This window comes from Cyprinodon tularosa, unplaced genomic scaffold (assembly GCF_016077235.1).
Source record: "Cyprinodon tularosa strain WSP-4 unplaced genomic scaffold, ASM1607723v1 ctg30, whole genome shotgun sequence".
NCBI classification, from domain to species: Eukaryota; Metazoa; Chordata; class Actinopteri; order Cyprinodontiformes; family Cyprinodontidae; genus Cyprinodon; species Cyprinodon tularosa.
The window spans coordinates 5783955-5797500 of NW_024039008.1; the positions used below are offsets into that span (position 1 = coordinate 5783955).

The following is a 13546-nucleotide window of genomic DNA, read 5'->3' on the forward strand; positions in this document are numbered from 1 at the left end:
CTGTCTATGTTTGGCCTGTGTAGATGATCAGAGAGGCCCAGCAGCATCGACTTAACAAGAACATCTTTCTGCACCAGTTTAGGACGCCTGCTGGGTGAAAAACTGCCTTCTTAGAAGAGGCTATACATAAGCAGCTCTTGAAATCAACTTTTCAACCCCAGTGCAGTAGCTTGATACCACAGCACACACTGAGTCAGTAGAAGCAGTGAGCCCATTGGAAGTAAAGTGAGTGGATGGCTGCATGACTCAAGTGCAGCTGCCTGCCATGCTTTCCACACATCCTCATTACTCACAATGCAGACATGCAGAACTCTGGGAGGGCCTGCACCCCTGAAACCTTGTTGTTCAGCCTCATTTGAGTCCAACACACAGCTTCATGTTTTGCAACAGCATCCGGTCGGCAGTTTTAGAGTTAAAGACAGTTACGGTACATGCCATAGACTTCCAGTCGTCAACCATTTCATTCCTAAGGGCAAACTCTGATGTGTGGTGAACCTTTAAAAGCTTTCTCCACTAATGACCTGAACCACGCTGGCTGAACATTACATTTCAATCTAAAATAGCTTTTTTTCACAGCTCTTCACAGCAGTTTTAAATAAAACAAGGCAACAAAGAAAGGGTTTCATTGCCTTTGTGCACAATTTTCTCTAATTGCTGCATTCAGCCTCTGCTAAGAAACAGTCTATTAACAGACTCTAAATAGCCTTTTTCACTTCCTGAATTCTGCATCAGAATATCTGCTTTACGGTAAAGCCACGGGCAAACGAGATGATTTTTTATAAACAAATGGGAAATAGGTCAGATTTCTAAGGAAGTGGACTTTGGAGGACCTCAGTCAAGAAAAGAAATCCCCTATTTTAGACACAGACATCCACTGGGTCACAGTAAGATCAACTGGATGCTGCTCGGAGTATATAAAGAAATATTTAGTTTTTTCGGCTTCTGCTTTTCACAGTTGAGCAGACTGTAAATGAAATGCAAATAAAGCAGCTGTACCTGAGGTCTTCAGACACACCAACCTCCCCGATGGCTATGATGGTCTGCAAAACTATCTGCGCCATGTTTTACATGCCCAGCCACAGATCTTGGTAGAGCATAATAACTTGCTGACTATTTCCAGAACTTCACCAAAGTCACCAGAGGTTGGTACAGTTGTAGTGATGTTGCAGTGATCAAGTTTAAGTCTAGGAAAAATTATTCATTTCAGTGTTACACGGTTCTACATCAACTCAAACTGGCTTAGGTGGTAGAATGTTCAAAATATCTTTGCACCAAGATAGAAGAGATAATGGTTATGATAATAGTTCACCCACATTATAGTACCGCAACAACGCTCCTTGAGCTCTATCATCTTAGAGGCAAAGATCTGTATCAGGTGTGGCCATAACAACAGTAAAGGTCCACTGAATTACCTAATAATTTAGCCCCATCATGTAAACACAACTCCCTAAGTACCATTTCATCTTTCAGCTGAATAATGCTACTTTCCACAAAGTTAAGATGGTTCAACACTGATTTTTGGAGCAAAGTGATCCTTTCAAGGTTTAAACTGGAATAGCCCATGGAGGCCCCCCATGTCAGGATTTACTGGACTAACAACGTTGTGCCAACGTCGGACTCGCGCCTGTAACTTTTCTTTAACATCAGACCTCAGATTAAAACATAATCAGGAATTATTTACCCCATTGTTAGACTACACTGCACATTTTTGGGCAGAGTGATTCGGACAGAGATTCAAATGTAGCATTAACCCCACTTTGCTTCAATTGATTTTTTTAAGATTTCTTTATTGCAAAATGACTCAAATAACTTTGGAAACCTAAACATCCACTGTCCTTGAAATATTTAAACTTCAGCTAGATCAGAGGGACCAGAAAAGAAATCTTCACTCATTATTAACAGGCTGACTGAGTGTTCTGTGATCCACAGATATGGTGTTAAAATGAAAAGCTAAAGTTGCACACTAATTGAGACATGGCACAACATTTCTGCACAACCCTCTACTCAGTGCAGCAAGCTGAAACTGGAACCAAGAGATAGTTCTTCAGCTTGCAGAGTATCTTCATGCATGCTTAGTGTACCATAATCATCTGTAACTTGTTGGCACCCACCTTGATTGGCATTTTGGAAAGAGAACAAAGGTAAATATGATGCACTTGCTGTCCTCCTCCTCAGAGCATCCTGAAACACAAACCCTAAGTGCATCAATTATTGCTTTTCAGCATGATCGAAGTTAGCCTTACTGGACAGCCAGAATCACAGTTGTTTACTTTCCTCCACTGGGCTACTGTGAATTGAAGTAATACCCCCAAAAACATCTGGCAGAGGTTAAGGCTACTTATTCAAACAGTTTCAACTACTGGTCTCTTTGGAGCATTGAAATTATACGAGGGAGATACTTTGAAACAACTGGACAAATCACTGGTGAACCTTTAAGAAAGGAAAATACTGCTTTTGCCTTTAAAAAGCACTGTTGCCATAGCAAGCATAAAAACAGAGCTGAAAACCAGAAATGAGTAACACAAGGGCAGTTCCAGAAGACATAATTAATAGCAGTCAAATCTGGTGAACTTATAATGCTGCTGATTGTGCAACCCTTAAACCCCAGCCACAAGTTTAAAGCCAAGTCAGAGAACAAACTACGGCTTCAAATGAAAAAAAAAAAGGGAAAGACAGTAAAGTGAGTGCAAAACTGGCAGCAGGACCAACGACTTGGAGAGTAATGTGAACATTGGTAACAGATTTGAGGGACTTATTAAAGACATTCTATCTTTGAGGAGGTAGATTAGAGACATTTCAGGGTCAATGCACATGAAGTCAATGTGCTAACAGATGTAAGAAAATAATCAGATTAAGCATTTGTCCTCTGAAACAAATAGGCCTATTTATGAGGTCACAGCTATAGCAATATCATTTGCCTAATAAACAACTAGTGTCAACTGAATGCTCTTTATTTCCTAATCAGTCATCCATTTACCACAGAAACAAAGAGAGGGATCTAACCAGTGGTATTGGACACTTGGGAGGCTAAACCTTCCCTTTAAATTTAATAAAATAATTGGTCAAACATGTTTTGTTAAACTTCATAAATGTAGTGATTAAACTAAATTAAAGGTGCACTAAAAAGCACTTGATTTCATGAGTATGTTGCACATTTATCAGCTGTTGAGCCGCAATCCTCTTTCACTCTGGAGCACCATGATGCTGCCTGAGGCTTGGGTTTCTGTGCATTCAAGCAACTAGGGCTGCAACTAATTACTATTTTGCTAATCAGTTAATTGATTTATTAATTTTTTGACAAATCAATTAATAATTTGATGGCAAAAGGTTTCTTAATGAAGATTTTATGCAGAATCAAAACAAAATGAAGCTAAAACTGTGCCTTTGAAGGACTTCTGGATAAAACATATTAACGGATTAAAAAGGTTTTTCATCTTGAATACAAAATGTTTGGATATTTATTTACTATTTTGGTATAAGAAATGCTCTGTGTGGGTTGCTTTTTCAGTTAAAGGCATGTTTTTGTGTCTCTAAATTCAAATTATCAATTAATCAATTAATTGATTGGTAATTGATTAATTACCAAAATATAATATCTGAAAACCGTTTTTTCTCTCTAAATTCACAATCACATTAAACTTCCTTATAAAAAGATAAAAACAAATGGTCCTGATAAAACCTAATCTATTATTCACAATAAATCTAATTAATTGTTTTAGCCTTAGAAGCAACAAGCGAGAAAGTAGGGCGCTGATTGGATAATACGCAAAAGCTGTAACTTCCAGTGAGGCTAAGCTTCTTATTGGGTCAATGGAGCAGGGGTGGCCCAATGCGGGTCCTGAAGCTGGTTGCTTGATGCCGATTGGCAGAACACGATAAAAGATTTGACTTGGCGTGGCCAAACGGAGGAAAGGATTTCCTCATGAGACTCAGACCAAAGAGAAAAAAGCAGTCATTCAGTCAGAAGTCATCTTGTGCAATTGGTATGACATGATCATTGGCCACTTCCTGGAAAAGGAGAGAAAAGCTGATTTTGTTTATAAGTAACACATTTTAAGTGTTTTAACTTTTGTTAATGCAGTACGTTATGTTTGGATTTAATTAAAACCATTGAGTCTCTACTGTTTCAGAGACCAGGAGCCGCTACTAGATCTAACTGAACTTTATAACACTTTGGAGAATAATGACTGAGCAACAATCTAGTCATTACCTTCAGGCAAACTGAACATCTGCATTACCTTCAAAAAGATCATTGCTTGCATATGTGAGTGACACTTTTTACTAACAACTCTTTTATAAGGAACAATAACAAAGCAAATAACATCTTAGGGTAAATGAAAAACATCCGTTGAATGCCAGCAATGTGCAACAAATGTGAAAAGTAAAATCACTGAATGTGGAATGTGTACGATCATTATGCTGCAGAGGAGATAAAGATAAACTGACAAATCATCTTCGGCAAAAGCACAAATAGGAAATATTAAATAAAAAGTCTATAACAAATTTGGTAGATGCAAATCGTTATAAAACACACCTTACTTTCTCACAATTACATACTCAGGATTGGAAATCCGTGCCGACAGTACAGGATAATATGTCCTTTAGAACAAATCGGTATTGGCTTTAGATTTAGGGCAGAGTACAAAAACAAATCACACAAAGTCAGAAGACTTTAAACCAAGCCCCCTGGGCAATAGCATCAAAGCGCTGTCAATCCAACTCCAACACGGGCTTCTTACAGGGCTGACAGATATTGCGAAAATAGTGTTACAAGTAGGCCAAAATGTTCTTCCCCAGAGGTTAGAGCCAATCATAGTTGCTGGACTGACAGGGGAAATAATACCTGTGACAAACAACATAGTCATCTATGAATCATTTAAAGATTTAGCATGAAGACAGCTGCTAAACTCCAACTAATCCTCAAATCAATCAAGGCCTTGTTCGTTTTTTGTTGGCAGCTGAAATGAAGATTGGCTTCAAGAGTTAAAACTGATTCTTTTTTTGGCAGCAGCTGAATTCATGTCCAAGGTCCAGAGGCAGTTAAACAGGAAGAAATCCTACAAATCACAATCGCTTTGCTTTTTGTGTGACATTTAGCGTGACTTAGAGCACTTGATTCTGTCCTAAACGGAGTTTTCACAATCCAGTGGCGGCTTCATATGCAGGCATTTGGATTAATAGGAGGACGTTTAGCAGCTGGTGGAGACACTGACCCCAGTTAGCTTATTCATCGATAGCAGAGGAAATATTTGTATCTATATGCCTACCAAACCTTATCATTCGCCTTTTTCCCTGAGATTACTCTATTACTCTAGCTCTTTTCATGTTACTCTGTCTCAGATTTGTCTTTTTATATAATACTAATAAAGGTATTTGTCACCTATTTCTGCCTAATACAGGTTTATGAGCCCCAGTGAGTTCCCTGTGGTCTAAATGGCATTTCAAAAACATAAACTGGACAGCTATGGCTAACACAATCCAACAATGTATTTGGGGCTCACAAAAAAATAAATAAGTAAAATAAACAAAAACAGAAATAAAAACATTTCTCCGAATTATTTCTGTCATCCTAGAGATGCTTTCCTGGGCGCCACCATGCTTCATATATTTATCCGACCACGTCCCACGAAAAAAACCACGCTGGCCCCAACAATCGTCAGTGTGATAAACCACCAAAACCTCACTGTTCAGGATTTTTATGTACACTCTCACTCATTCCAGGAGGACCTCACAAAGCTTCAAGGGGCCCCAATGGATTACATAGGAGAGCTTCATAAACAGAAATCACAAATTCAGCATCAATAAGTCTCACAGCGTCACCCAAAGAGAAAATCAAGCATGACCCGGTATCTAGAGTAAACAAGGTGGTTATGACAGAAACGTGTTTTCTTAACTTCTGTAATTTGCCTCCTAGTCAGCCAGGGCTGACACAGTTTTGACATCTTCAGCTTTATCATTTACAAAAAGCCACTCCTGCTTCACATGAGCCATACATTCACGTGAGACGGGGTTATTCAAAAAGGTATCCAAGCCTACAGGTGCTCGCAATTATACGAGCAATCTAACTGACAATCACTGAAGTACGATATTCACGTGCTGCAGCAGCCCGGAACATATATCCCCTAAGATCACTGTAATTATTTGTTCCATCATCGTTGGTCGGGACACTTCAAACAAAAATGGTACTTCAAGAAAGCTTGCAGTCAAGAGCTTTTGAAGTATATGTGGAGAGAACGGTGCAGGACTTTGTGTATGAAAACATCAACAGGCCTATAGATAAGCAGAAAAGTACTCGTACCTCATCGTGGGTTTCTAATCATTTTCACTAATACAAGCAATGTGTTTCTATGGAAAAATGGGACAGAAACGGCAGGAAACTAGAGCAGGAGCAAATTTTCTGTAAATATAGAAACCATCGAGTGTGACAGTGAGACAGGCCTACCAAATTTACTTGAAGAGCTTTTCAACAACTCATCCAGAGTCCATAAAAGAACAGTAAACAACTTTTAAAGCAGCTGAAACCTATCCCTGGGAGAGTAAAAGAGGCCAAAACCACTGCAGACTGAAAAGTGGAAAGTAGGCATCGTGTCATAGCTGACATAAAACTAACAACATTCAGAAAAAGAAAATGTTACCATCAGCCATACACGGCAGCGGTGGTGTAATGGTTTGGGGCTCCTTCAGCGCCTAAATGACTCGTTATAACCATCTTGATTAATAAGCGCCTCAATATTTAAGTTTGAGAAGCGATTACTCTTTGGGTTTTGATAGATTATAACAGTAATAGTTGGCCTAATAATAATGACATAATCATTTCTTAGATGAACAGCTGTGGTTTTCCCATCTTCTCAAATAAATGAACATCAGCCAGTCCAAAAAAACAAACTTGCTTTACATTCTGTTTTGAGAGTCAGCCACCATTGTTAGTTCATCACAGTAAATCTAATGAGCTATGAAGTAATAATTAGCATTTATCACTCAGGCGGTAAGGGACGGGGTTGTCTGTCCAGGGAAAAGGAATTACAGCAAGGGGCGAGTGCTCCGTTTAATGAGAGCCAATTTGTCCCTGGGGCAGCTTCATCACACCACTTGGCAAATATATGGTGGACGGAGCGCAAATCCAAACCATTTCAAGCTGAGGGGAAATCATTGTTATCTCACAGCTCCACCCCCACAGAGCCTTGTTCCACTTTGTGATGAACTCTAATTCAAAACAGAACAATGAAGCTCGGAGCGGATTCCTCAGGGAGACCGAGTTTGTATACAGAACAATGGCCCTGCTGCCAAGTGGAGAAAATCTAAAAATCGGTGTCAACTCATGTATGGGTGTGTGGTTTGAAAGAAGTTTTGTCGTCAAAAACATTTGCAGGAAAGTTATGAGTGAACAAGGCATTTTAATTACAGCTGGAAAAAAAGTCCAAACTGTGGTTATGGCTGCCAACTTGCCTCTGGATCCACAAACCTTTTCCGTACGTTTTTGAGGTTTAAGATATGAAATCATCTGGATTTCTTTCCAGGGAACTAAAAGAACCCTTTTCTGTAAGAGAGGGAGTAAAAGATCATATTCACCACAAATATGGGTGGATAATTAGATCCCTAAAATGTCTGTGTTTGAAAATTGCATTCAAACTGTGCAGCTCCTCGGCTCTGATAAATGCTGGAGACAAGTTTCATCACTTCCTGGGGAATAGAGAGTGGGGAGGGTGAAGCTTAATGGACACTAAAAACTCCCAAAACTTTTATTCACACACTTTTCAAGAAAGTTTCAGATTTATGCACCGTTTGTCCCACTTTCATCATGAAAACGGTACAGCTGCATCTTCACCAGACCTGTGAAAGCCATCGCCCCCCTCGTAAGCAGACACATCCTATCCACCTTGATGACTCTTACACATGCATCGCTCGCCCTCCACCCGCACTCTATCACAAACACTTTATGCAGATATAACGCATTATATTTCTATGCACATATGTTTTTCCCTAAAGGGTGTTTCATATTTCATAGGGATTTCCATTTCCTACTTTTTGTCTGTGCCTTCTATGCTACGATCTCTGCAAAGGTCCTCTACGTTTTCATAAAGATAATAACAATTCTTGATCAATTGAGTCCTGAGTGAGATGAAAAATGCTGACCCGTGTAGACAGAACCTGCTCCTCCTGCAAGACTCAAAATACCCAAACTGACTCCTTAGAGTTTTACAAAAAGCCACAATAATCACTGAAAGGAGACACTTCTTAACCCTGTAATGCCAAATGTATCATATTTGATACATACGGTTTCTGAAATGCTTTGCATCTGACACCTTTTGCATAATTTAATGGTGAAAACTTTGCTCAAAATCCTATTGTACACAATCAGATATACCTGATAACAGCCAGTAGAAGACTACACAAAAAATTATCTTGACTTATCGCATAGTAATGAAATATTAATATCAAAAATGTAATTCTGTTTTTTCTTTTTACATATTTTGTTAAAAGGGCAAATAAGGAATTCAAACCAAAAAAAAAAAAGTTATTTTCTGTTTCTCTTGAATCAGGCTTTAAAGGGTTAAGAAGGGAGTCGACCCTGAAGCTAAAGCTAAGAGATAATCACAGGGGGCAATACAGCAAAATGGACTTCTGCTGTCTTAAAAAAAAAAAAAAAAAACACTTTTAAAAAACAGCTCAGCTGTTTAACTGGACGCCATTTTCCAATTTTTTATTTTCAGAAACACAGAAGTTGATTTTTTTTTTTGAACTAAAAGACCTGAGGCAGTAAGCCACCAAGGAGCTTTCTGTGTGAAAGGTGTACTTTGAACATGACATATAAAGCATTTCCAGGCAGCATTGCCATCAAAAAGAAAAGTCCAGTGTAGTAACAATAAAAACAATAAAAAGTGTTCCCTTAAACCTCTAGAATGCTTTTTCTTTTTACACTGAGTCACTATTATCCGAGCCAGTCACTCTGACCTGAGATTCATAGGTCTGTTAAGAGTACAGCTTTAGAGCAGGAAGCTTTGGTTGTGCCCAGCCTCCTAACTCCATTTCTAAAATAAATATCCACTCTCTATGTAAAACATAATGTCATTGCATAAAAAAATTAGATATTTGTGGGTTGGGTAGCAACTCTAACTTTAGGGACTGATTCGATTATAAGTTCTCTTCCAAATGAAACGATTCAATCCAGTCCAATCTCAAAATGGATTGCTGTATCTAAGAATATTTTTTGGGCTGGTACTAAAATCATGAGAATGTGGAGTGAGGCAAAATATGAATCTTAGTATTATATGAAAATTCAACGATAATAGTAACTCATGGTGGCTATAAAGGCATTGGAAAATACATTTTTGAACACTCGATCTTTCGTTATATACATCGATCTTTAAGGATCAACATGAGAATTGATTCAGAATTGGAGTATTCTTTTGTTTTTAAATACAGTCCTAATGTTTTGAAGGTCACGGCTGTTTGGAGACAGAAAAAGTCCTGCCTGGCCTTGACCTCTATCTGGCTCTAAACTTTAGCTCCTTGGTTGTTGTGGAAGAGGACGCCAGGGCGGCAGAAGCTTGGTTTGGTGTAGAAGGCTTCCAGCCGTACATGTTTGAGCCCTTGCCTCGCAACGCTGCCAGTTCTGTTAGCTCTACGCCTGTCGAAGACAGTCTTCCATCCCCGTGAACACTGGGATGGAACTCTATGGTAAAGTAAATCTTTCCTGTTTATTATTTCAACCGTTGCGTATATTAGCTGCGACATATAAATCAAGATGCTATGACCGACAGTACAAGCTGACGCACAACCAACTGGCCTGCATAAGATAACGAAAAAAAAAAAACAGATTTTAAAACAGGATTTTTTGTTTAAATAGAAATTTTCTAACTTTTGGGACAATATGGTCTAATAAAGAGTACATTTATATACACGTTTAAGCCAGAATGATTTGTAATTTAAATATGATTTCCCTACGACTTTAACCATCAATAAGAACTGTAATTTAATTCAGTTAGTTTATTTACATTGAGCCAATTCAAACACCTCAAGGCAGGTAAAATAAAAATAATCTATTTCCCATGTATGTTGCCATCATGTGCAGTATTAAATAAGTCATATATAGGCTACTATGCTTTGTTTGCATGCTCTGGCCATTTGACACTGGTTGGCCTGGACTTTTATGGGCAGGCAGAACACCAAGTGCATGTTTTTTTTTAAGTCGGGCCAGTTTACAATCTCGTATAAAAAAAAATAATAAAAACAGGGAGCACACAGGAAACAAGGAAATCTCTTTAAAGGTGGAGTGCGAGTCGACACAACGTTAAGCTTATGTTTCATAGCTGACAGCTCTCACTGGGCCCTGAGTCAGAGCAGAAGGCAGTCCTGCTGCGTCAGTCTGGCCATGTCACTGCAGCTATGGAGCAGATTACATGCCAGCTATTGTGGCAGCCGGTGTGTGTGTGTCATGTGTCCATCCTTTCCATCTCTCCAACGTGTCCTATCTTGATCCCCGGATTTCTTTCCCCCCCAAATGTATCTCACACAGATGAACGACTGCTAAACAGCTGTTACAGTTAAAGAAAAATCCAGATCATTACAACAAAACTTTTTCCACACAATCTTGATAAACCCAAACTGATGCTGCTTGGATGAAGTCTTAGTAAACAATAATTAACTCGGTGTTCTAAAGACCATAAAAATCATTACTTGGCCTCGATAAACACAAATTAAATCCCACACACTGACTGGATCATTCATAACAAGTGCAGAACAAAGCGAGCAGATAAACACCGAGGCCTACACAACGCAGACCGTGCACGCGTATGGATGCCAGCCCTCATTTGAGGTTATTCTTGGCTCAAGCATCACCTCGGCAGCAGCTCTGCTCGCAGCCTGAGTGTTGCAACATCTCAGCTGAAGCTTGAAACAGTCTTAAATAGAGTGTGTACATTACAGGAGTACTATAGGAGAGTTTGTATTTATAACGTCTTTAAGTTGGGAGGTTGGGAAAGGTGCCCAGAGCAAACACACTAGCCGTCTTTCCACAAACAACAGAGAATAGAAGCCAACCTCTTCATGATTGGCATTTACTTCAATCTCAGCTGCAAAACAAAGTTTGTCTTGTAACATATACAGGGACTTTTTAATACCCAGAAGCTCCAAAAACACACTGCTGGTGCTGTTTAAGGAAGCCAATTACTGTTCTGTTTAAGCATGGAAAGCAGGTTAAATTTACAATCATCCCCTTTCTACTCTGCCCCTCCCCCACTTGTTAGCTGTTGCTTGCTGTTTATTTTTGTGTTGTTTCTTTTTGTCATTATTTTAACAAATTGCTGAAATAAAAATGTAGGGGTATACAGCAAATTGTTAGCTGCATGCCTAACAATTGGCTGAATAACCAGCTAATATCAGCTTCTTAGACCTCTACTTTTTCTCTATAAAGAGCCAGACAGGAAAAGGGATGGTTGTCTGCTTAATCTATAATTATTCCTTAAATTTTATGGCTCCAACGTTTTGATCAAAACTATAGAGATCAAACAACTGGTTCTAGTTGGGGGTTTTTTCAGACTGATGCTGATTATTTTGTCATCAGTCAAACTGTTCCCAGATATGTCCTGCTGGAAGTTTTTGCACTGATTCTTGGAGTCTATCTAGTTTTTTCTTCCTCAATTAACATGCTAGAACAATTAATAAGTCCCATAATGCCCCCCCGAGGCGCCACACAATGGCAGCTCTCTGCTCCCCAAGGGGATGGGTAAATTGCAGAGATACAAATCTCCAATGAGAGATCAATAAAGTTCAATTATCATAATCATGATAAAAAATGTTATACAGCTCTCGATTTAAACAAAAAAGAAACATGACCAATTAAAATGTGGGGGGTTGTGGCAATGCATGCACTTGAATAATCAATGCACATAACGCACAAAAAGCAAAAAAAATTGTGCAAAAATATTGACAGGCTGATGTATCAGTTTATCTCTGATCAAAAAGTTGCTTTTTTTAACAAAATAACCAACCACAGAGGGTCTAGAGTGGTGACAAATAAAAGTGTTAATTTACTGGGGGGGACATTAATAAATAATTATTTTATAAATTTTAACTGGTCAAAAAGTTAAAATATTTACTGCGTATGATGCAAACCTCATCCAAAAGGGATTGTGCACCAATAGGACTATTAAAGTGAGAAATAAGACAGAACTCAGGCTCAGTAGCTCGATGATAGAGCTGGGAAATGAGTTACTCTATGCGTTACATTTCTCAGATTCAAGCCGATCATAGAAGAAGTAAAACAAGGGTAAATATCAGTTTTGATTGCTGGTGCTGACTTTAAGCAAAAGAAGCCATTAAGATGTTGCTACTTTCCTTCTGACAAGAGTTTTTGTTTGCTAACCAAACCAATGATTAGCATTGGCGGTACAACTGAGGGTTGGAAGAAGAGTTTGGAGTGTGCCGCCTGCTGGCCAGGAGGAGTTAAGGTGTAGTTCTCTCATATGAATCAATGTATTAACATCAAAACATGAATGATTCCTGCATTGGCATTACATAAACCAATCACATAACGTTACACATTTCAGTTTTCTTTTTTGTCATTATCCTCAAATCCAGATATTTTTACTAAATGTACCTTAGCTGATGAATGACATAAAACTAAACAGGGACTGGCTTTTAAAACGCTTACCCGTCTCCGTCTGTATTCATTGTAATCTGGATGCCAAAAAAGTTCTTGACAGAAGGACTGGTCAAGCGCAGGCTCTCGCCGATAGGTGACATCACCCCGTCTTTTTGTGGCCCTGCACTACCACTCTGCAGAGGAACGGCTTCGATCGTCTTTCTACCGTCATCCGTTGGGTGACCGACTCCCCCACCAGCCCCCTGAAGCTGGTTGAGTGCTGCTGCGCCGGGTGCCTCACCCGATGCGTCTGAAAGCATGCTGGTTGGACTTGGCACTGTGGTAGGCACACTCTGGCTGGCCGTTGTGGAGGGTGCAAAGGCACCGCTTGCCCCCCCTGAAGGCTGCTGTTGTGCGCTTCCTGAAATGACGGGGGCCACCGCTGAAGCATTGCCCACCTGCTGCATGAAACCCGGGGTTGAGCTTGCATCCCCACCCTGGCCTTGTGTTCCTGGACCAGCAAGAGGGAACGGAGGTGAGGACACGGAGGGAGATGCATTAGGAAGGTGTATCTGGCTGGCTTGAGGAGAATAGACAAACTGATGGTGGTGCGAAGCAGCAGACATATTGGCACCATGGTGAACATCATTGAGGCTGTCAGCTATAGGCGTCTGGGGGGTTTGCTGTAATGCTGTGCATGCATATCCCGTGGTCTGGAAGTCACTTGCTCCACTCCCAATCTGAGGAGCTAAACCATAGTTCTGCTGCAGAGACTCAGAAGCCTGAGGGAGTTTGTGATGTCCAGAATAGCCACTGTCTGTGGAGTTCTCCAGACCCTGTGCAGAAAAGGTACTGCTAGTGACAACAGAATTACAGGTAGCCCCATAACCACTGTCTCTGTCACCACTGTGGTCGAAAGATGCGGATGGCTTCATGCTTTCCACAGTCCGATGGGTTCCTGAA

The 13546-nt window shown here is 39.8% G+C and overlaps 1 protein-coding gene across 1 annotated transcript in view; it reads right to left on the reverse strand.

Annotated features, from left to right (window-relative positions):
- LOC119787646 (TSC22 domain family protein 2-like) overlaps positions 1-13546 on the reverse strand; it is a 37050-nt gene that overhangs the window by 22302 nt on the left and 1202 nt on the right. The window contains exon 1 of the mRNA XM_038291622.1: positions 12653-13546. This exon is cut by the window's right edge and continues 1202 nt beyond it. Within this exon, the coding sequence (XP_038147550.1) occupies positions 12653-13546 (894 nt within the window). The remainder of the gene's footprint in view (positions 1-12652) is intronic.